Genomic DNA, 24616 nt, shown 5'->3' with positions numbered 1-24616 from the left:
AGCAAGACTTACGCTGTGGATTTTAACACAGTTCTAAAATCCTGAAGCATTTCTGCCAAAGGGTTTGCATTTTCAGAGAAACCTTGAAGAGCAACACACCCCCATGAGCCCCGAATGCTACGTGTAGAACAGGGAACCGGCAGTACTTCTGCATTCCCAGATCCAAGAGTGGCCAGTGACCACATTGTGACTCCATATTTCAGTTCCAGACAGACATCTCTTGCTTGCCAACGGTCAGGAAATTAAACTCGTACACCCAAGCTAGAGGAGACCCACGCATGTAAAACAAGAATGTCACTGTATGTCCCAATAGTGTTACAGATGCAGTAAAGAAAATTGCCACGCAGCTCCTTCTTTTGAAAAACTTCCCTTTATTCTTTACAATTTAATAATCCTTGAAATTAAAACATGGGTACATTCCCTGCACAGGTGCATTTATGTATCCTCGCTCTTACAGTTTTCAAAATATTAAACAAAAACTTTCAATATATTAAATAGTAAAAAATTAATAGTATTTTTCCTCTCTTTCCTCTGAGGATGGTCCTTATTCCTCTAAGTTGAAGGATATTGCCATGTTCAAAACATCCAACAGTTACATATCTCAATTTTTGCCATCCTTATGCAGCAAGTGGTATTTTCAGTTCTGGCGTTCCCATTGATTTTACGAGACACAGCAGTAAATCTGAGTGAAAACAGCACAGTTAAGGGCAGCTATTTTCTAGATACAGTATTCAGTTGAAAGCCTAAGTGAAATCCCGGTTGTGTCAATGCACACATGAATTTTCCCATTTAATTCACTGCGACCAGTGACATCCATCCCAGTGTGCTCTAAGACATCTTTACCTGAAAGCTACGACTTAGAAACCATTATTATTGTCAATCAAAATATTTTAAATCATTCTGGTCTTCCCTTCATTAGAGTTTAACAAACTTGGAATATTTTTGACCAGACCAATAGTGAAATAATTCTGTTGCAACACATATTTCACAGTCAGCTTATGACATCTGAAACAGCAGTATCATTTAATAAAATTGCCACAAAATAGACACTATTTTTGTGCACTCACTAGTCGAAAATATTTACAGTACAGATGAGCATCTTCAGAAACTTAACTGCTACTGAATTCTTTCAGATAAAGCTTCATAAAATGGTGTCAAAAAACAGTTTAACAGTTGGCTTCCAAACACTTTTAACTACAGTTCTGTGTACTTGCAAAAAACCCAAAAATAACAATTAAAATAGATTTTAGGTTCTGAAAACATGAATAATCCAAATCAAATGCTTTTTATTTTTCACCAAGTGGCTGATTAACCACAGTCATAGATCTTTACTATGCTTACTGGTGGTATACATGCAGATGGATCTATGCCACTCTAATTTTTATCAGATAAGAAATATCTATGTTGACAATCTACAACAGAACCTTAAGAATTTATAGACAAATGAGCCAGCATTTCATCTCAAGATAAGCAGAGACATGCTGTCTTTCAGAGGGACACTTGCAGAAGCCATGCCAAAAGAACTCGGACATGGTCAGCATAAAAAGTTCTCTAGGTACAGGGACGTAGCCAGAACACTTAGTCCCCTCCTACCCTCCTCTTACTCTTCAGAATCTTGAATTTTTTGAAGAGCAATGTCAGATAAGCCAGTCTCACTTTGTAGTGGACTGTCAGGGTGCAGGGCTTGTGCCTCCGTCTCTTTGGTAAATTCAGGTTCTTCCGTTCCCTCAGTAGCATGATTTGGATTCACTTCTTTGGTAGCATCTGGACCAGGATCCGACTGTTCTTCACTTGTAGAACTACCCTCTACTAGTTGCATAGCATCTAAGCAAAAGAGAAATTGCATCATTAGTAAACAACGAACCCATCTGCAAACAAACATTTTTTTTTGTTGAAGAGTAACAAACACTAGGAGACTTTGCATCAATTACAAAAATTATTAACTTCAGCAAGGTTCATCAAAAAAACCCTAAGGCACTACAGCTCTGCTTAAGTTGATGTAATATTACTCTGAAACAACCCTGCACGAAGTTCTCACTAATTAATTTTCAATTTTGCCAAACTTCTTTTTAATGCTAAGAAGAGCAAAGTAGGACACTACAGTTCTTTTAGCTTTCTATTCAAACTTGCTTTATTGACACTATTCTTACAGTTAGCTTTACAAAGAATGGCTGTAGGCTGGTTAAACATAGAGTACAGGTTAGTTTGTTATGTGTGTGGTTTGGGTTTTTTTTGGTCGCTTGGTTGGGTTTTGTTGGCTGGTTTGTTGTTGCGTTTTTTTTTTAGGGAAAAAAAAAGCATTCACATTATTATGTAGGAAGCATTTTTGCATGTTACAGACTGAAGAAATTAATTTCTAATGAACAGCTGACCACAATGAACTTTGATTGATGTGCGTCATCCTAAAATTTATAAGCTTACTGCATGGAACAGAATCACCCACTGCACCTTTACTTTAAAAGCAATGTCTTCAGAGAAAAAAAAAAAAGTCAACTAACTTTTTGCCTTGATTCTGCTAAGTAGGGATTGTGTGCTAGCAATTCTGAGAAGAGGGCGAAGCCTAGTTGGGGGCCCTGGCACCTTTGGAAGGAGTCTATCTCGGTTTCTTTTTCTCTGTTATGATTGACAGCCAGCTGAAAACCCTGTCACATCCAGCCACAACACTGCCAGAGCCCTGCCAAGGTCTCACTTGGCTCTGCAGCCAACTGCCTTAGGCACAAGCTGAAACACACACTGACTTAACACTCACCCTTGCACAGCAGAAACTCTTAAACTCTTTGTTTTGCTTGTAGTTGCAGCTGCTGGGTTTTTTTACTTCCCACTCCCAATGTATAGGATTTGTAGGGGGTATTATTAGTTAAAAATTGCTGTTGGTGAGAAGACCGTTGATGCAGCACCATTCAGAAGCTAACGTCAAGCTAAGAGCAATTCACTGTCTTGCTAACAAAGCATAATCTGATATGGTCTATAGTGTGTTGGCCAGGCAGGTGAAGAAGTTAGTGAAGATTAACATGTAGGTCATTATGTATTAATCATCTGCTTTGTGAAGGGAGAAAAACACCATTAACAGTTCAGAGTAATGCTTGCTTTCTTCACATTCAAATACACAACACAGCTTGATACTCTGATCCTGAAGAAAGTATTACAGGATAATTAACTGCTGCATTAACCTTTGCAACTGGAAGGAATGGGCTGCTTTCTTGTTATCCAACTTGTCCTAATGCCTCCAACGAAAGGCAAAGTAGCATGAAACTTCAGCATGATTTTGGTTAAAGATTTGGATTTTGAAACAGTGCAGTGTACTTCACAGTGCTTTAGTTGCAGAAATCTGTGTAACTCTAGCATTAAAAACCAGATTTTAGAAAGTACACAGAAGTTGTAATTTGAAAGACCCGAATTCCACAAATGCATGTATGCTACTATGCTACAACAAAGGTGTTTCTTTCAAGCGTGGCTGTTACAGATTTTAAGATCTCTTACTGTTCCTCCTTGGGGTGCAGTTAATGCAGCATTAGTTTCAGCAAGCAAACTACAGATTCTAACCTTTTTTTTCCTTTTTTTCTTGTTTCCTTTTTTCTTTGGCAGCTTCTAGTTCTTGTTTCTCATGAATTTCCTTCAGGGTCTTGCAGACTTTTTTATGGGTAAACCAGTGCATTTTCTGGCAGTTCTGGTCACAGTACATCACCTGAAAGTTACCAGAGCTATCAATTCATCTTTATGTATTAAAAAAAAAATACAATATTCTTGTATTTCTTAATGTGCCAAATTAAATCTCCCTATGTATATTACTTAATGGTATTTTAAAGCAGTTTTTAAGGTCATATGGAGTGATTCTAAGCTATATGAAGCTCTATAAAGAATAGTTTACTTTGTTAACTGTAAACATACAGAAATTTTACTCTTTCTTAATTCTTAAACATACACACTTGGAAATCCAAGTGCTCTTACTCGTGAATTTCAGGCACCTCTCCCAGAGGTAGCTGGCTTGCACATTTTCATTGTAGGCATACGTGCCACTCGTAAATCTACACAGTAAATAGTCAAGCATTCAAAATCCTCAGCACCTCAGTGGCGCTATATTTTGTGATTCATTACAACTATTCATGGATTCTTACCATTTTACACACTGAACATCTTTTGTCCGCTCCCTTTCCCCCACAAGTTGTACAGAATTCGGCATCCACAAAACCCACTTGGCCAGTAATAGCTTGTGTAAGTACGGAAAAAGCTGTAGGATCAGAACCCTGAAAGGTAAGACAAGAGGTGGTCAGGAGGTGAAAAACCAGCACTCCCATCAAGAGGGACACACAACAAGAAAACAAAACAAGGAATGCGAGTTTCCAGGCAACCGGCTGCGGTCTCACTCAAGATGCCACAGCAGCAAGAACACAGAACTAAGTCGCAACTCACATGCACAACCCAACATTTCTACAGTTAGCTACATTTTTGTATATAAACTTAACTCAGTCCTTAGCTTCTGTAGAAAGGAGGATTAAAATTATATTTTTTTACTCTGTAAATTGTTAATAATACTATTAATGAATTCTGTTCTTTACATGCTGTCATCTGATTGTAGCAGGTTTTTGCAAATTAGTCTCTGTGCTGACACACACAAAGATATTTTGCTTGTCACTGCTACACCATTGTGCTCAGTGCACTCAGATACTACAGACCAAATGGTCAGAAATCAGAATCTTCAAAACAATTATTTGCATATTATTATTTTGATATTATTTGCAGTATCTTTCCCATGCAATACAAGCAGTAAGATTTAGTATATTATGCTGGTAACCGTAAGTTACGACTTTTCTTTCAGGCAATGATGTAAACACTAGAGGAAAAAAAAAACCACCAAGTTGCCCCATCTCTCAGTAAATCCTTGAACTGTCGGGCTACCATGGAATATACACGATCATAATAACTACGACAGCACTGAGATGCCCAGGCTGAATCCAAAGTAATTGTGCAAGCCAAAGGTCAAGGCCTTCCAGACAATTAAAAATGTATAGCATCTTCTCCTTCCCAGTGTTGCAAATGGACAGAAATCCAATGCAATAAACCGTATTTCTTTAAAGGGAGAAGGCACAAAAGGCTACAAGCTCTTGTAAGAAAAAAGGGACAGGAAGGAAAATGTTTACTCTAAAGCAAGTCTTAATGCACCATGATGGCTTATGTTTCCACATGGTGTTTATTTTTCTGGCCTAGACAAACAGTAGGGATTGCATTAAGCCTCAGGACATTTCAGTAGACTGGAGCCACTTAAGAGGGAGGCTATTTTTAATTCACTCAGCATAATCTAAACACATCACAAAATTGTTCCACTTCCCCAGTGTTGGTGCATATAACATGTAGCTGTCGGAGGCCAGAGAGAGCATTTTTAAAAAGAATAACAACTCTTGTGTAAGATTTATTATGAACTAATTAACAGTACTGTGATAAGTGTGTCAGCCAAGGTACATGAGGAAAACTGAAGTGAGATTTTTTAATTTGTAATTTTGATTTCCTAATTTAGCTACACATTTTACTCTCCCTGTTACAAAAGGAGCTTCACAGAACATTTTCTCTGTTTCTACCATCATGTATTATGAACTTTATGTGTACACTAGAAATGCATTAAATCTAGGAAATGATTTGATCTTAAAATTGAATTTAGACATTGTGAAAAAACGATTGCAAACCCTACAATTTGTAAAAGCAAATTGGCAAAGAAAAATTGAATAGACATCTCACAGTAGGAAAAGAAAGCTCCGACATAGACATAGTTATAATTTTCTTTAAAAGCTGAAGTTTTTAAGCATTCATTATAGACACGGGAAAACAAACTACTAGTTGAAGTATTTTAGAGCATTTTCCTGCAATATGTAAAATAAAATGCCAGTTTGCCAGAGAGTTCAGGGACATCAAAAACCTTTGCTTAATATAATACATTGCAGAAGCTGAAAAACAGAAAGGTGGCTTGGTTTAAACTGAATTTACTACGCAAGTTGCTTGGAAAGTATTTTCTTGATAGGCAAAACTTACTATTTCAACAGGAGCAATACTTCTCACAAGCTGCTGGAGCAATGTAGCTTCACAGTAAGGAAACTTTCGGATACTTTCTCGAATTAGCTTCTCTTGATATACAGGAAAACCATCTTTATCTCTCCCTTTCAAGAGACTAAATTTTTAAAAACCAAAGTCAAATAAGAAATCACATAGTAAATGTTCAAGAACAAATATCCAGCATGCTGTGCTCTGTCCTCCTGACTCTGTCCTCTTTCAGAGAAGAATTATAATTCAAAATATTTTGACAACTTCAAACGTAACAGTGTTTAAAATGCAAATGAAATTATTTTTATTCTAATGGATAATCATTATGAAATATAAAATAACTAAATGTATGCTCTGAAACCACTACTTACTAATTGAGCCACACAGAGAAACATAATAATCTACTGGTAGACTAGTATCTACATCAGACTGAAGCAGCAAAATGCTTTGTTGTGTTTAAAAATGAGTGTTGTAAAAATAAACACAGAAGAATACATAATACTTTAAGATGCAAATTCTGCTTTACTTAATGTTTAATAATGTGTCACAGTCCTAGTGTTTCTATATTTATCTGGTTGGCTTCTACTTTTTTATATGGACCACCAATGAACTATTTGATTTCAGTATGTGAAAGCTGACTTCATAATTTATTTTCAGCATCACACAGAAATCCAAGGAGGTCTATGGGGAATGTGATCCATCCAAAAGGCAGGACATTTACTTTGATACTTAAGAACAAGCAGCTGGTTTTGTAACTCTGAGTATGTTCTGAAGATCCCTGTAAGTCTCATCCCAAGCCAGTGGGATTTGCACTTCTCGGTTGCTTAAGTGTTTTTGAAAATACTCTCATCCTGTATGACTTCTGGAGAGCAAGAGAAACGCTCCCAGATGATCCATATCAGACGCTGAGAAATTCTTTTTTCAAGCCTGTCACTCCCCTTTGTCTCCACCCCACGTCGCTCTCTGCTGTTTCCTGGTGTGTGACTGCCAAGCTCTGACCAGTTCCAGCAAGGAACTGAAGCACTAGGAATGTTTCCTTTGTACCCCAGAAAAGACAATGTCACTTCAGACAGAAAAAAGGGAGTCAATGCCACCCTGAAGTGACTGTAACCGGGATTATTTAAAAATGTACTTGGCATAGGCTTTATCCAAGACAATCCGATCAATTATTACAGTTGTCTTTGTTGCGTATCTAAAGCTGGTTCATGCACAAGCCTTCAGACCTCTAGGTAGAAATACGTACCTTTTGATAAGTCCATCTAGTTTATCCTCTCGCTCTTTTAAGAACGTAAGACATTTCTGGAAGATGCAACTGATGTAGTGCATTTTCATAGCAAGTACCTCATTCATATCTTTCTGCTTCATACATTTCTCACAAATTAGATCCAGAACCCTGTAACATTTCTGCAGTGCTTCTGCTTCGGCCAATAGAGGGTTCTCTTTTACCAGCAATACGATCTATGAGAAAGATTGAGGAAAATGTAATCCAATTAGGAACTAATGTTTTTGAACTTGTGCATCAGCATTCAAGGTTATACAGCTCATCGTAGCTAAATTTCAGTGGAGTTTCTAATATTCCTCTAATTCTATCTTATGCAGTCTTCCTCTTCTTTTTTCAGTCATTATCTGGTACTACTGTTCAGTGTATGGTAATTCACAATTCCCGTAAAAGTAGTATTCAAAATTAAGTCTGGTATTAAAAATAATAAGGATTTTCCCAGAAGAAGAACCTGAAGAGTAAAAACTATTTAAAAACAAAGAGTTACAGAAACTACTGGTCACTGTTGCAAAATCTCTTTCCTTTTAAACACCTAAGGCAAGGGTGTCAAACTCATTTTCACCTGGGGCCACATCAGCCTTGTGGTCGCCTTAAAAGGGCTGAATGTAATTTTAGGACTGTGTAAATGTAACTACTTCTACAAATGAGTTTGACACCCCTGACCTAAAGTAAACTGGACTTGCATGATTTAAGCAGTTTCACAGAAGACATGAACCTCACATAATCTCGGAGTACTTCAGGTGGACTAGGAAAGCACTGAACTCACCATTTTAAGAGACTCTTTACTCGCTGAAGTAGTTGCCACAGATGCATTAATGTTTGCATGTGTTGCAGATACCTGCTTGGCAACTGTTGACAAATTCCTGACTTTGAATGGCAAACCCAAGGACCTTGTCTTTGAATTTAGGTGTATTAATTTCTCTGAACTACACTGGAGGAGTAAACATTATTTTCAGCAAATACACTGGGCAGTAAAAATAAATATCACTTGCCCATACTTTCAGAAACAACAGCAGCAGATGTTACTATGGTGAACCAGTGATGAAGGTAGAAAGATACATGCTGAGACAAGCATTGAGAGAACAATGAGATTTTGTTAAGACAGGAAATTGTTTTATGTTTCCACTTCAAGTGGGTCTAATAAAAAAAGCAAGCCAAAAAGAAAGCTATTTATGGCTATTGATCTAAAAAACATGAATATCTCCACTTGAAGATCTTAGTTTGAGATTATGGTGTATATAGATGCTGAAATAGCTTCACTTTTTAATCATGTCTAAATGTTGAGCCCAATTCTTTCTCATTTTCAGAAGCATCTGAATTAGTGGATAATACTTTTGATCTCAACTGGTCTCTGAAGAGCTGAATGCTTTCTGATGTAAAGAAACAGTTCCCATGCCAACAAACACATAGAATTTGCATATTACTCCACCTTAACAGGGTGCATATTAGTAGTCGTAATAATTTTATGTAGAGGCCCAGCTAATTTTACTGGCAGTTTCGGTTCTTTATCTAAGCCTTGTGGTTTAGTATAGTAGTCCAGCCTTTCACGCGGGAAGAAGTTGTTGATGACAGTCACACAGTCATGTTGACCTAAAGGCACACATGAAAAAAAATCACCAATGAAATGACATAACCAAAAAAAAGACCTAAATCTGTATCTAATACAAGCCATGTAGGTGAGAACGACCCACAAAGGAGCTCAGCAGGATACGCTTTGCAGTGGTAACAGGCATTCGATAAGCGCAACTTTTCTGCTCAGTAAGTGTAACCTATTGACTCCCAGCAGGGAAGGACTTCACGAAAATTCATTTTGAGAATACTGTCCTGTTCCTGCACCCTCCCTCCCTGGTAAGCCAGAACCAAGAGAACAGGTATTTCTCCCCAAAGTTATACTATACTAATAGTGAAATGCTGGTGTTAAAATTTGCCAAGAGAGGTTCTCTCCACTTTGCACTTTCAAGAATTAATGACATTTGCATCGAGACTTGTAAGTTTTCAGACCTGAAACAGATAGTGCTAAAGATTTAGGTGCTAAAGCACCTAAAGTAGGAGAAATTATAAGAACAGAACATGCTTAAAATTTAACAAAAAAAAAGGGACCGTGATGGAAGTAACACCCCCTTCTTGTTTTCTACATCTGACAACATGATGGATTACTTGGCTAAAGGGAAAGTAAACTTCGCTTCTCCAGTTCAGGATCACATTCTTTAAAATGATTTATCTTGGCACTAATCCTATTAATCAGTAGAAGATGACATAGCCAAGCAAATTCCAGCATTTAAAACTCTCCACTGTTTCAGAAGGGACTGTTCTAAGCTAATAGAGCACAGTGTAAGACAAATGACAGGGTAAGAAGTATCCTCACTTCCCACACACAGACAGATGAATTAATGTTGATTGGACAGAGAACAAAAAAGAACAGGAATGGATTCCAACACTCAGACTTCTGCAGAGCAGCATATCTCAGTATGCCTCGAAATATTTTATCTTGGTGACATGATGAGATTTTAAACAAGAATTCTCCAAAATTACGTTGGAGACAATATTCCCCATTAGCTAATAATTCAGCATCACATTGGAAAAGACTCTCCAAATCCAAAGCATAATTAATAGGAGTGAACTTGTCTGACATATTAAGTGAATAGTTAAGGCTTTGCTGCTTGAACTTCAAGTGAGTAATGTCAATCTTTTCCTCTTTAAAAGACAAGAATGAGATATCATTGAAACTGAAACTGCACTAACTCACTATTCAAGGAAGTAGCTCTAAAAGGCAAGGCAGGTTCTTGAATCCAGAACACCTAACAGACTTGCAACAGAGTTTTCAGGCACTTAAACAAGAAGGTTGTGTTGAAGTAAAAATACAGGTCTCATTTTTGGTTGTTGGGAAGGTCACTTGGACAGCAATAGCTGGTAATGTTTTATCACACACCCTTGCTAGAAATAGAGAAAAAGTTGTATATTTGGGAACGTTCATTCAGGAAACTCCCAGCATTGTCAAGATGGGTAAAAAAGTAAAAAGGCTTTAGAAAAAAAAAAAAAAAAGACAAGAAAAAGAAACATAACAATGGAAAAAAGCCTGGTTCCATGTTTTGCCCAGGATCACACATCATACTGGAATCACAAATCTTTTCTCTTGTTCTTGTCAAGTTCAGGTCCATGAATAGTGACTACCTTAGAACAGGGTCTGAGACTTCTATCTATCATTTTACTTCTTTAGGAATTTAGGAGATCACAACAGACTTCCACCTTACCCACAAAAGCAGCCATCTGAGCTGCTGTCCTTCCCACAGAGTTGACAACATCAGTTTCTGCTCCAGCCTCTAACATCATCCAGGTGATTTCTTTGTTTCCTGAATTCAGAAGGAAGATACAGGGAATGAGAGAGAAAAAAAAAGTAAAATAAAAGAACTTGTAATTCTTTATGTTGTAGAAAAACATGGGGTGAATGTCTTGAAGAGCAGGAGTAACACTGAGGGAAATAAGTGTTCTTAATGTCATTATTTGAAGCTTATAGGAATCTTATGCATACACTAGAGCATGGTCCCTCTGGATAGCAGTATAGAAGCAAATTCTAGTAATCTAGTTTGACAGTTCAACTACAACATTTGCTATTCTAAGAAGAAAAACAAATCCAGTACTATTATGTAGCAGGAGCATAGAGAAGAGAACAGATTGTTCCTTTCTCCGCAGCAGGAACTGGGTGTTCAGACTGGGCTAAATACCAAGTAAAATGAAGCTAAAATTTGATGGGAAGATTAGATGACTTAATTGGTGCCCTTCAGAGACTAATAAGGACACTTGTCACCACTCGTGCTGGTTCTGCTTTCAAAGGTGTTCTTACAGTATCAGGTTTTGTGCACATGCTAAGTACAGAAAAGTGAACTTAAACAAAGAAGGGGGTTGTGGACGGAAAAGAGTATTTCTGATCTTAAAACAAAGGCAATGCGTCAGTAGTGCTTATGTACCTTTTGCACTCACAGATAACAGACCTTAAAGTCAACATTCAGAAGCATTCAAACCCAGGATGACAGGTTAAAAGCTCAGCTGTGAGAAAATGGTAAAAATCCACCATTTTCCATAAAGCTGCAGCCATTTAAGAACCTCTGAGAGTTTGTTCCCATCTATCTGCTGCAGCTCTGATGTTGCTCAATGCCACAGAACACTGAAATTTCCCCAATCTTTTTACCAAAGTTTTAGCAGAAAAGCAATCTGATGATCCAGTTAAAGTTCATATACACACCTATGCCCTTCTTTTTTTATACTTAAGATGAAAGAAAGCAGAGTTTAAACTCTGCCTGCTAAGAAATCTTACTTCTCTAGAATCTCCTTTTTGGGAATACGTAAGTGGCCTAGTAAAGAAGATATTTAAAATAACTTAATATTCCCAAATCTAATCTTTTCTCCAGATGGAACTATGTTTTTTATGTAATGTATTTTTCTTACTCGAGGAAATAATTGTTCCTTTCATCAGGGAAAAAGAATAGCAAGTGGAAACCTGCAAACCACCACTTGAGACAGGAGAAGATACATACAGCTATAAGCACCCTCAAGTAAAAAATGTAAAAGAGTGAGTATTAATGTGAGAAAACATTTTTTTAAAAACTTACTAAATACATGTTTAAAAGCCCACAAGATAATTGCAAAAATAACATAGGAAAAAGGCAAAATTTGAAAAATACTAGATTGTTCTGACAAGCCGCAAATGTTAGTAAAGGCTACTGATTCGTAGTCCTAAAAAAAAGCAGTTTGGTGCAGCATCTTTTCCAGTGTAACACAGTATAATTATACAGAATGTATCCTACTTCAGGTGAAAATAGTCACAGGAGACTGAATTTTGAGATCTGATAAACAAGACAAAATGGAGTATATGTCTCAAAGTTCTGAACAAAGTCGATTTTTATATGAAACAAGCCTGAACAGTAGCTATCTTATTCCACTGTCCTGATGATTCTACTGGTCTTGACATATATGCCTGGTTCATATAAGTAACAGTAAATCTGAATAACCAAAAGATGCCATTTTCCTTTAAATAATTAATTTATAGCAAATTGTACCCATCAATGTCATAAAAATTAGTGAGCTAAGTTCAGTAAGAAGTTACCTGAAAGTCCAGCAAACATCAAGGCAGTGTATCCATGCTCGTGTTCGTTGCAGTTAACATCAGCCCCGTGTCGCAACAGCAACCTGCACATGTCTATTTTCCCTTTGTACGCTGCATGCATTAGAGGGGTCATGCCATGCTAACAACACAAAAAAGAAGTAGCATACAAAAAATAAATAGTTTTATCTCTTGATCTCCATAACATCGATAATTTTTACTTGTATATACATATTGAGTGTATCTGCCTAGGCCTCACAATATTTAAGTTAGCAACAACAAAAAAGCTCACAAAACCTTGATGAAAAAATGTGTTTACTAACATACAGTAAGTTTGCCATTTCCACGTCACTTTTCTGATTATGCTTTGCTATATATTTGAAAACAGACCAGAACTGATAAAAGAAAACCCTGTACCACCGATTTGTCATTGGCATTTTGTGTAAGACATTAGTGCTGAAGACAATGTTTCTGTCAGTGGCAAAAGCTTGTTTTAGAAAATTTGTTAGGTTCCTAAGTTATTTCTTTCCTCCCCCACATGATATGATGAGCAACAAGAAAATTAGGAATAGGCTCTTGTTGCTTTTGCCATTACAGAGATTGCAGTTCCTGAAACCCATCTTGCTCATTTTCAGTCGTGATTACTGGTAATTGTGCTGCCCTCCTCTCCCCCATTTTTCCACCTTTTTGTATTGTGTCTGTGCTCTTCCATCGGCCAGTGCTCTGAAAGCCCTTGCTCAGACACACAGCCCTAACTAGACTTTAACAACTGCACCGTCTCACACCTTGCCTTTTGATAGACTGCGCTCGCAGGGAAAGGATCAGCTTTGGTGAGGGAGGCGCTGAGTTTTTATTAGAGTTGCACTGGTGTAGTTCTAAACACAAATGTGGGCAAACCCTAGGGGCAGTTTACAGAATTAGGGTGAATTGACAGTGCAGGCACTCTCCCTCTCAAAGGGCACGGAGAAGCACATTTCTGCTTGAGAAAATTGCGTGACATTCCATTTTTAGAATTCAATGCGCTTTTTTCCAATATGCTGTTTATTTTCACTTAACAGCAAGTCAGGATTCATGTTATCAGCCAACACATAGTAATTGCCCGAGAACATTCTCCAACACTGAATAAAAGGGAGTGTGCTTTAGTCTGTCCCTGAAGGAAATCAAAATGGGATTTTCTTCCTTTTTTTTTCAGGTTAAGGCTGTATGTGTGAATACACTCACATACACCATTACTGCGGCTCTGTAAATGCATGGTAATGTGATACTCTGAAATAAACTGTCAGTTTGAGCCTTAATATATTTCTTGGTTCAACTTATGATAGAATAAAACCCAATTGAGTTAAATTTGTCAGTATAATTTTCAAAAAACTCCTAAAGGTGAGGGAAATTGGGAAAGTTAAAATTATAATAACAATTTTAAAGCATTATATTTTCTTTATTCTCCATCTAACTGAAAACAATAACAAATGATTACTTGAGGCATTATATTTTAGTAACCCAAAATATTTTGGTAAACTGCAATAAACACTGTTGTTAAAAAAACAAAAGATGTGAAGACATCACTTCGCAAGCATGAAACAAATTTGTGATTGTTTCTGTTAGGTTTCAGCTGTGGACTTACAAAGGCTTTCTATCCTAATATATAAGTATGTTGTGTTATGTGTTATGCTATGTTGACAGCAATTTTTATGGGCTAATCCCAGTCTGTAGTCATAGTATGGATTCACCTCCTTTAGCAGCACAGAAAAGTACTGCTGTAAGGGTATGAATACAATAAGGTTTTTGACTGGAAAAGGAACTTTAAGAAAACAATTTTAAGTTTGGTTATATCTTGAATGTCAATTGCCTCAATTAAAAAAAAAAAAAAGTCTGATTATAGGAGAAAATAAAGGGCTGGTTTGGGCGTGGTTTGATTTGTTTGTTCTTTGTTGTTGTTTTGGTTTTTGGTGGTAGAGCTTTTTTTGGTCCCTCCCTCTTCCTGGGAACCTTTTTTAAAAGCCTTTGATTACATTTCTAAAGTGTCAGGCTGTGGTGTGGATCAGAAAAACATACCAAGCAGAAAACATGTACAGTTGTTAGAAAAATGGATTTAAAGTCACACGAGTATCAGCCTTTCATATTCACAGCAAACAAAAAAGTTACAGGCTAGACACAAGCTCGGTATCTTGTGTTATGCCCCTATGCAGAAAATGAGATGACTGCAAATATTCTCGTCAGGCTGACTCTCAAAGACAGGTCCAGCAACAGCGTGTTTTCTGACAGATGACATTTGGATTGTCAATACAACATACTTAAAAGACTAAACTAACAGACAGTTTATTAAGCACAGAGATGACTTTATTGTTCCAGGATGGAACAAAGGATGAAGAATCCATTTTCTAGCAGCTATTATGTGATGTTCTTCTGACCAAAAATCCAGTCTTTTACCCTCATTGCCTAGGACAAAAATTAATCTCTCCCAGTTTCTTGTTTACTTTGCAGGGACGTTACATGGTTTACAGGGAGCAAAATTAACATCTCCCATCTTGGTGGTGAGTGAGAGGAGACCAGGGAACAAGACCATATCTCATCCCTGTCACCTGGGCTTATTTGGCAGAAAAACTGACCACGTTGTCAGCATTTAAACACTCACACTGACCGCGTAAGAACACAGACATGATACATGTATATTTTTAAAAGCCATTGTTTTGTGGAGAACCTGTTGATGATGCACTACTGAAGTAGCCACATAGACCTGTGTCATTCAAGAGAAAAGAGGAATCCTGGCAGTCCCCAGATTCCCAGTGTTTCACACTTCTCATCGTCACTTGATCCTTCTTCTCAATTGTGGAAACGTGGCCAAGATGTGGCACACGTAGCCTGGATCACACTGGAGCAGCTCCCTCGGCAGGTATTGGCATGCACTGTGGCACTGAATGTGTGAATACCAGCTACTTAACTGCAGTTTAAGTCAGAGGGGATTTGGGTAAGTGGAACTAGAAAATAAAATTTTAAAAAGAGACAGTAAAAACTCCAGCTGAGACACTGTTGTAGACACTTCTATGCTGATGTGTATGTTAGAGCATCCACCTCCTCCTTTCCCAGCTCATTTTGCAATGAGGAACCCAGCCCCACATTAACATGGAAAAAGTGCCTTATTTTATTATTTTGATTCAGGCAACTATAACAGTCCTATTCATTCAGAAAATTACAAACTAAACACATAGACTGGAGATTTGGCTTTTATTTGAGACAGTATTTGGAAAGTTACTAAAAAGGAAAAAAATTATTCCAAAAGAGCTGGTGTCAAAAAGAACACAGAAATACTCGTTGAGTAATGTCTTAAAAATCAACTTTCCTAAATAAAAATGAAGAGCACTACTGAAATCAAACCAAGTAATTATGACTAATTCAAATAGGTATTTGGAACTGGATTGTAAAAACGTCTCTGATTTTTAACAGAAATGGTTCTGGATGCTACTAGTTTAAAAATACTTTACTTGAATTTTAATTGCATGAAAGCCTTTAGAAATTTCATCTTTAAAGCTTTTGCTTGCCGTTGATTGCCCTTACCTATCTCAAACTTACTACAAGCTGGTTTTGGAGGCTAGTCAATAGACACATGCATGAAAATTTTAGCTATCACCAAGTATGAACTAATTAGAATAAGAAATACTGTTAGTGAGTGTAGATATGTCGATCATAGCTATAGTTCTCCTTTTTAGCGACCCTGCTGAGCTGTTGGTTTCACATATATAACACATTAGATTTCTCTGATGATCTTTCTGTTCATCTGCAGTGATGAAAAGTTAAAGTCTATATCAGTCAGTGACCTGAACTGAAAACAGACAGTTCTTAGTAGCAGTCAAATTTTCTTCCATTTGTGTATTTTGAAATACTACTTAAAAAACATCAAAAGACAAAACTCTTTCTCCTCAATAAAGGCCAAGGATCTGGGTATTTTCTGCTAGCATAGGAAGTTCATACTGGAATAGCAAGATAGATTAACTGAAGAGCTCTCCACAGAACATTATCAGTATGAGCAAAGCTACACGTCTCATACACTAGTAAGCTGGCTGCTGCTGTGATTCCCAGAAAGTATTCAGTTCTGTAATTAGCATCTAGAAGTGGACTGTTTCCAGAAAGATGTATTCTATTACAGAAGAGAACAGCTGAATTACCAAACTAGAGAAAAAAAGTAATGCTGCTAATGCCAAATGATAGTTCTATATATAAGAAGATTATGAATGACCTACAAATTATTTTAAATACACAAAACTGTGAAGCCTTTTCAGGTCAAGTCTCTCTACTTGATGTGCAGAAGCTGTGGGATTGTGGTACTACAGTGCTTCTTTGCAGCCTGAACTGCCAATGTGACCATGGCTAGAAATGCCATGTGCTTCCTCTAGACTGCCTTTCCATAATAATCTGAAAGATCTTAGCCACACCCTGCAAATGGATGGAGTTAAAAGTCAGCAAACTGCCAACATGAAGCATCAACACTATTTACAACCTCTGTACTCCCAGGGGAAAGAAAAATCCTGAACGCTTTCTTCCACACTACGTTTCCAAATTAGCAACCACTCCACATAAAATAGGACAAAAAATGACTAAGCAGCGTGCATTAAATGAAATATATTTGTGTTTATTTTGCATCCATTTCCATTGCTCATCTATTTGTCCTAATATCTTGGGACATCTGAACTTAAATGCCTCTGAAGTTTTAAAGGTGCCAGAGTCAAACTTTTAAAGACAAGTTTTGTGGAAAAGCTATCTATTTATTTGTTTTCATAAACAGCCAAAATACCTTTCCTTTCTTTGACAAACAACAACAACAATTATTTGGTCTGAAAAGATGCTGGGAAAAAACAGGACTGTATCTGCGGGACATTACAACCTTCTGGAAGGTGGCATCTGTGAAACTAAGTTGAATAAAGGGGTTTTACTCTGCTTTCAAGTGACCTACTGCTCCCAGTGGAGCACTGCAGATCAGAGGAGGTGAAGGGTGAGCGAGTCTTGGCACATGGGCAAGAAAGGCAAATAGAGATTTTTTTTGTTTTTTTTTAAATTTTTTTAAATACATGTAACAACAGCAGCAGCAGCAGCAGCAAAGCTGAAACTGTGTGTCCAGCTCATGCCTCCATTTTTGAAGGAAGAAGCTGAAATAACTGGAAAGGATTCAGGAAAGAACCATGATTACAGCTCAGTTACTGAAGAAACAAAGCTACAAAACTCTAGTAAAGAAACTTTAGAAGTAAATGCATTTGGAAATTGTTTGAGATGTGACTTGGTCCTTGTCTAAAAGTACATAGAGAATAGACTGCGTGTTGTCAGTAGTTTTTAAATCTAGAAAAAAAACAGACCTAAGCAGTTAGAATATATGGTCAAACCAAAAATTAAAGGGACATCTTATGTGTTTTGTTTTTTTTTTTTTTTAAATCAGGAAGTGCAATATTTAACAGTCTGCTTCTGGATTCTCTAGCCTGTGGAAATTATTAAATTGTGACTGCATGCGTGCTGTAGCACAGAGGAATTATATTAAACCTGTGCTCATTTCATGGATTCTCTCAGGTAAAAAGGACTTTAAGGAAGGAAACGAGTTCTTAGTTCCCAACTGAATTGTGCTCCCTTTTCAATATCTAAGCATTTTCAGGGCTGTTTCCTCATTTCTTAACATCAATAAAATAAGTAACAGTAGTACGATAATTTGAATTTCAGGATAAACAGCTAAGTCAGCAGCATAAGAAAATACGACCTGATGCATTCAAGCAGACTCCAGTTATAGCAATGCTGAATAACAGAGGAAGCTAATGTTTAACTGGGGTTTCACACACTCTATTTATGTATAGATATTAGAATAACAGAGAGGGAAAATGGTTTATAACAGAAGAACTCTAAAAGTTGATGTGAGATGCTTGATGGATTGAGAATCCTAAACAAATCTGAACCCCTTCTATTTAAATATGCATCATCACACACCACTCTTGGGGATAAAACAGACACTGCAAGAAGTCCATTGCATGAACTTTTTAAGCCTTATGTGCCTTGGGTGTATTTAGTCAGATGTGAGCATTAGGCAAGTATTGTTAATACTATTCTTTAACAATAGCCTGAGGCATAACTTGTTACGGTTTCCATTAATAAACCATATCCTCTCAACAGTAATCCTGCATGTTGCTCTAATACTGCATCAAGAGTGCAGTCATTCAGCACTAGCTCAGCAATTACATTCAAGAAAAGCTTTTAAAGTACAAACAATAACGGACATTTGCAAATATAATAATACTGTATTTTGTGTTCCTAAAGTTTACTGTAAAGGTTAGTTTGTCAGAAGCTTGTTGAAATTCATACATTAGAAATTAAGGTTTAAATATTAATTGTATTTAAGAACAATCAGAAAATTGATCTGTTGGCAGCACAAAAAAAAGGCTAACAATGCTCCAGGAAGATAACCAGTAGATGAAGCGATAATTTTCCTACATTCATGAGACCACAGCTATAACACTCTGTCCAATGTTGGGCCTTTCAGTACAACAAAGACATGGATAAACTGCAGTGAGTTCAGCAGGGTACCACCAAGACATGGTAGGAACTTGAGCACTTGTGCAGTGAAGAAAGGCTGCAGGAACTGGGCTTGTTCAGCCTGAAGAAGAGATGGCTTTGGCTGCATCCAGTGGAATCCCTCAAGGCTCAGTACTGGGACTGGTACTATTCAATATATTCCTCAATTACTTGGATAAGGGAACAGAGGGCACTGTCAGCAAGTTTGCTGATGACACCAAACTGGGAGGAGTGGTTGACACGCCAGAAGGCTGTGCTGCCATCCAGCAAGACCTGGACAGGCTGGAGAGTTGGGCGGGGAAAAATTTAATGAACTATAACAAGGGAAAGTGTAGAGTCTTGCATATGGGCAGGGACAACCTCAGTTTCCAGTATAAATTGGGGAATGACCTGTTAGAGAGCAGCATACGGTAAAGGGACCTGGGGGTCCTGGTGGACAGCAGGATGACCATGAGCCAGCACCGTGCCCTTGTGGCCAAGAAGGCCAATGGCATCCTGGGATGTATTAGAAGGCAGGTGGTTAGTAGGTCCAGAGAGGTTCTCCTTCCCCTCTACTCTGCCCTGGTGAGACCACATCTGGAATATAGTGTCCAGTTCTAGGCCCCTCAGTTCAAGAAGGACAGGGAACTGCTGGAGAGAGTCCAGCACAGGGTAACAAAGATGACTAAGGGAGTGGAGCTTCTCCCTTACAAGGAAAGGCTGAGGGAGCTGGGTCTCTCTAGCTTTGAGGAGATTGAGGGGTGACCTCATTAATGTTTATAAATACATAAAGGGTGAGTGTCACGAGGACGGAGCCAGGCTCTTCTCAGTGACAAACAATGATAAGACATGGGGCAATGGGTGCAAACAGGAACACAAGAGGTTCCACTTAAATATGAGAAGAAGCTTCTTCACAGTGAGGGTGACAGGACACTGGAACAGGCTGTCCCGGGGGGTTGTGGAGTCTCCTACTCTGGAGACATTCAAAACCTGCCTGGACACATTCCTGCGTAACCTCATGTAGGTATTCCTGCTCCAGCAGGGGGATTGGACTAGGTGATCTTTTGAGGTCCCTTCCAGTCCCTAACATTCTGTGATTCTGTGAACCCAACAGCAGCCAGCGCCTACAGGAAGATCATCAGGAAGACAGGGACAAACTCTTCAGTTAAGGTGGCAGGAGGGCGAGACAATGAGCCTAAATGGAAATAGACGTTCAGATATAAGGGAAAAACATTTTCATCATAAACACAGTAAGGCAGTGGAACAAATTGCCCAGAAATATTGTGCAGTCCCCATCCTTGAAGGTTTATAAGGTCAGACAGGATAAAGCTCAGAGCAATCTCATCTGACCTTGGAGCTGAAGCTACTTTGAGTGGGAGGCTGAACTTTCTGAAGATCCTGACCTGAGGGTTCTGACCTTCTGAGGTCCCTGCTAGCCTGAATTTCCCAGGGATCCTATGGAAGTTAGGAAAAACACAACCTGACATTTAAATTGATAAACTGCACACTGATCAAACATGCAATCTGGCTGACTGCACTTTTTCTTCCACTCCATATTAATGTTATCTGCTTTAGAAAACACATTGTAAGAAGAAGAGGAGGAAATAGATAGAGACATTATATTAGGTTCCTTTCTCCACAAACTTCCTCCCAGTTTCAGACAGCACTTAAGGATTTTACCTTCTACATGTCCATCACATCTGCCTCTGCAAAAGACAGTGTTTTCCACTTCTGACCTAGTTACTAACTGCGTATGTTTATGGTTCTGCAAAGAAAAGGCATTAGGTGATGAGATGCAAGTGTGAGATGGGGACAGGTATTCCCTGCCCACACAATCTGCTGATATCTAAGCAGAGGGACTACAGTTTGGTGGAGGTGACAAGAAACCAGGGAGCACCTCCATGTGTCCTGCTGCAGTGTTGATTTTACCTTACAGACACCCCAGATCATGCTGGAACTTGAGAGAAAATACAAACAGTGTAGTACTTCAAGTAACATTAATCTTTAAATTCCCTTAAAAAAAAAAAAAAAAAAAAGCTCTTCAAAGTTCCATTATTCAGCTACAGGTTAGAAATAGCTTCAGAATAACTGATATCCAGGAGCCTGTATAGCAATGTTATTTGACAACAAAAAGGTCTTCAGACTTCGTATTTTCCTTGCTAAACCCAGTATTATTCTTGTAGTTTCACTGTACCTCATCCAAGCAATTGACACGGACATTCTTGCTGCCCAGTAGCCTTCCAGCCTCCTCAGTGTTTCCTTTAATGCGAAAGAAAAAGAAAAAAAAAAAGACAAAGAGAGAAATGGGGGTGAGAAGAGGAATAAACTGTGAATCAAGAGGAAAAAATATCAGTTCCCTTCCTGATTAGAATCGAAATCTTTGCAGATTAACCACTTGAGATATAGATTAACCACCAATAAAGCAATGGCACTTAGTGAAAAGGTTTAGGTATAACCAGTGTTCTGTTCTAGAAGCTAAAAGCTGAGAAAGAAGTCATAACATCAAAGAGCAGTTTGCGAGCATGCACTAGAAGTAAACATCCATTTTTTGTGAAGTAACTGATCTACACACACACAAAAGAACAAGGCACTCATATGTCTCTTCATAAACTGCATCAGAACAATTCTGAATGAGTAAATGATATGGAGCATTTTAACACATTCTGTACTCCTTTGGAACACCTTATGTCTAAAAGAACTACCTAGATTCTCAAAAAAGGGAATTATCCTACTCAAAGTCTTTTCTGTTCAGAATGGAACATGCTTTATAATTTACTCAAATCCCATTTCCTGTTTAAATTTGAAATTTGCAACATTCCACCTCCCAGGTCCACAAATGTGGAAGGAATTTGCTTTTGGTAATAGAAAATAGAGGTGGAAAGGACAAGGACTGAGATAGCTTGATCAGTGACATTTCTAAAAATTGCCAAATGCACAAGTAGACTGAACTCTGGGGGGAAAAAAAAAAAAAGTATGAGGAAAAGTAGGTCATGACTTTGTATTTTTATATTTATTTATATTATTATCACAGTATTTATATTTGCTAAAAGAATCCTTTCAGTTAAGCCACAGATCTAAGAATGTGATTTAAAGCCCTTGGCCTATTCAGTAATGTCAATGCAACTTCAACAGACATTCAAACAAATAGAAATAAAAGAACATTCAAAGAGTCTAAATTTGGGGAATTAAATTTATTGCAAATTAACAATTTCTGATCATTGATTCAATGACAAGCAAAGCTCTTCCAGCAGGTATGTGCTTAATAACAATAAGCATTACATTCCTTATTTTAATGACAGACTTCATGTTTATCTTCATTGTATCACAAGGAGGGGCTCTTCCAGGAAATTTTCAGCAAAGCGGCTCTTGCAAATTCAGTTTTGTCTCATTTTCTTTCAAAAATAAATTACAAATACTAGAAATAATTTATTTTCATAAAGCTTTTGGTTTCTCTACCCATTTTTTCTAAAAAATAATTATTTTAGGGAAAGAAGCCAGTCACCTGAATCATCTCACACACTTGATAAAGACGCAGTAAAATATAGTGACTGACAGAGCACTGTCACCAAATACATGTCAAAATGTCACCCCAAACACCTACATATATACATACACACATATATATATAGATGTAAAACATGTGAAGCTTCTTAGGACCTGGAGTAGTTTACAGAAGAACATCAGAAACAGCAAGTCTTCAACTCTTCCAAGTAAATTTTAATGCAAGTGAAGTTGCATTTACAAGTTCAGGTTCCATATGACAAAACATTGAAGGATTTCCAAACAAGACACTAAACTGACAGAAGTCAAACTTCTAGATTTAGCTAGAACTTAAAGTTGGAGCAAGGCTGTTCATAGTGGTGCATGGTAGGAAACCAAGAGACAACAGGCAGAAGTTGAAAGGAAAAGAAGCTTCAGAGTGGATACAAGGAGAAACATTTTCACTATGAGCCCAGTAAGGCAGCAGAACGGGTTGCCCAGGGACACTGCAGTCTCCATCCTTGGAGGTTTTCAAGGCCAGACAGGCTAAAGCCCTGAGCAATCTCATCTGACCTCACAGCTGACCTGTTTAGAGCAGGAGGTTGGCCTAGAGACCTCCTGAGGTCCCTTCTAAAGTGAGCTATCCCGTGACCCCAATCAGGTAAGTTAGACAGAAGTGTCTACAAACTGAAGACCTAAAACTCTGATTAAAGTGAGTCAATCAAACTGACTCTCATCTACAATAAATTAATGGCCTGTGTCTCTGACACAAAGCAACATTTTAATATAATTGAGAGTGAAGTTCCAAAACTATAATTTCTTATAGGTTCAAATTGCCTCAAAACTACATGTGGAAATGTATGTAGTGCAATACATGTTTTTAATTTACCTCCAGCTAACAAACATCGCCCATAACTTTAAAGATACCATTTAGAGTATAACTATTTAGACAGGGCAGTGAAATTCACGTTGCTAGACCATGAAATCAAACTGTTACAGCAAGAGGGACAGAAAGCCCCCCAGCAGTAAGCATATGTGTCACATAAAATGGTGAAACTGTGACAGTTACATGAAATGCAAACTAAAACAGTCCAAGGGATAACAGGTGCACAATACCTTGGACAAGCTCAAAATATGTTAATTTAAGAACACCCTGTCTGCAAGGACATCCTGCTCTGGCAACAGCATAAAGGGAAAACTATAACAGGCTAAAGAACTGGGTTATCCCCAAGAAAACATGACTTCGCAGAGCACATTAATACAAGTCGTTAGATAAACGCCAATGTACTTTACAAGTATGAATACACATAAGAAAGATGTAAACTTTCCTTGGCAGAGTCAGACCTTCACAGCTGGGCTTGCCCCGGCTGTGCTGCACAGCCACACACGCCCCCTCCGCGCCTGGCAAGCCGCCCCCCGGCATTCCCTGGACGGCACAGGCCTGCCCCACGCTCGGCGAGCGCTCTCCCACTAGGAGGAGGACGCGGCCCACAGAGGGTCTGGAAGGCCAGCAGGCCCGTGTCAGGCCCCTGGGGAGCCCCGCAGTGCCGACGGCCCGGGGCTGAGAGGAGCCCGCGGGAGGCGGCAGCGCGACCAGTAACGGCTGCAGCACCCCCGCCGCGGCCCGGCCCTCCAAGCCCTCCTCGGGCACAACCGACGCGGCGGAGAAGGGGCGCCGGCCCTGCCAGCCCGCGGCGAGGTGAAGGCGCCGGAGCCAGGCCGGCGGAGGCAGCACCAGCGCCCGCCGCCGCAGAGGGGCCAGAGCCAGGCCGGGCTCACCTGTGGCAATCACTCCCAGCAAGTCCTTTTCCTCAGGGCTCAGGTCACCTTTCCTGGGGGGGGCCATCGCGCCTCCGTGGCTCCCGCAAACGGTAAGGTGGACCCGAGACGGCGCCGCCCGGCGAGGTGAACTCAGCCCGGCCGCGCCAGCAGCCTGGGCCCGGTAGCGCCCCCAACCACCCCCGCCCTGCGGCGAACCCGGCAGCGCCCGCCCCGCTCCTCATGGCGACTTCCTCCCACAGCCCCGCCCCGCCAGGGGCGGGCCGCGGGGTAAACCATTCCCGCCACGGCGTGGGAGAGATTGGGTTCCGGCTGTCCCCTTCCACCGCCTTCCCAGCCCGGCTCTACCGGAGAGAAGGAGACCGTTCCTCTCTTGTCCATCATTTTAAAGTTAAGAAACGAGTTTTTCTTTTCTTTTGCTCCCCACCTTC

The 24616-nt window shown here is 39.0% G+C and overlaps 1 protein-coding gene across 1 annotated transcript; it reads right to left on the bottom strand.

Annotated features, from left to right (window-relative positions):
- Positions 1-351: 351 nt before the first annotated feature.
- Positions 352-24389, bottom strand: ANKMY2 (ankyrin repeat and MYND domain containing 2). The gene is made up of 10 exons (XM_082046970.1): positions 24186-24389; positions 21121-21185; positions 12411-12549; positions 10561-10659; positions 8739-8899; positions 7274-7488; positions 6022-6157; positions 4116-4244; positions 3544-3685; positions 352-1824 (listed from the first exon to the last, which is right to left on the bottom strand). Exons 1-10 carry the CDS (start codon positions 24250-24252, stop codon positions 1601-1603), a joined length of 1377 nt encoding a protein of 458 aa, XP_081903096.1. The 5' UTR covers positions 24253-24389; the 3' UTR covers positions 352-1600.
- Between the last annotated feature and the right edge of the window lie 227 nt (positions 24390-24616).

This window comes from Streptopelia decaocto, assembly GCF_964273445.1.
Source record: "Streptopelia decaocto genome assembly, chromosome: 2".
NCBI classification, from domain to species: domain Eukaryota; kingdom Metazoa; phylum Chordata; class Aves; order Columbiformes; family Columbidae; genus Streptopelia; species Streptopelia decaocto.
This window is presented reverse-complemented; position numbering and strand designations above follow the sequence as displayed.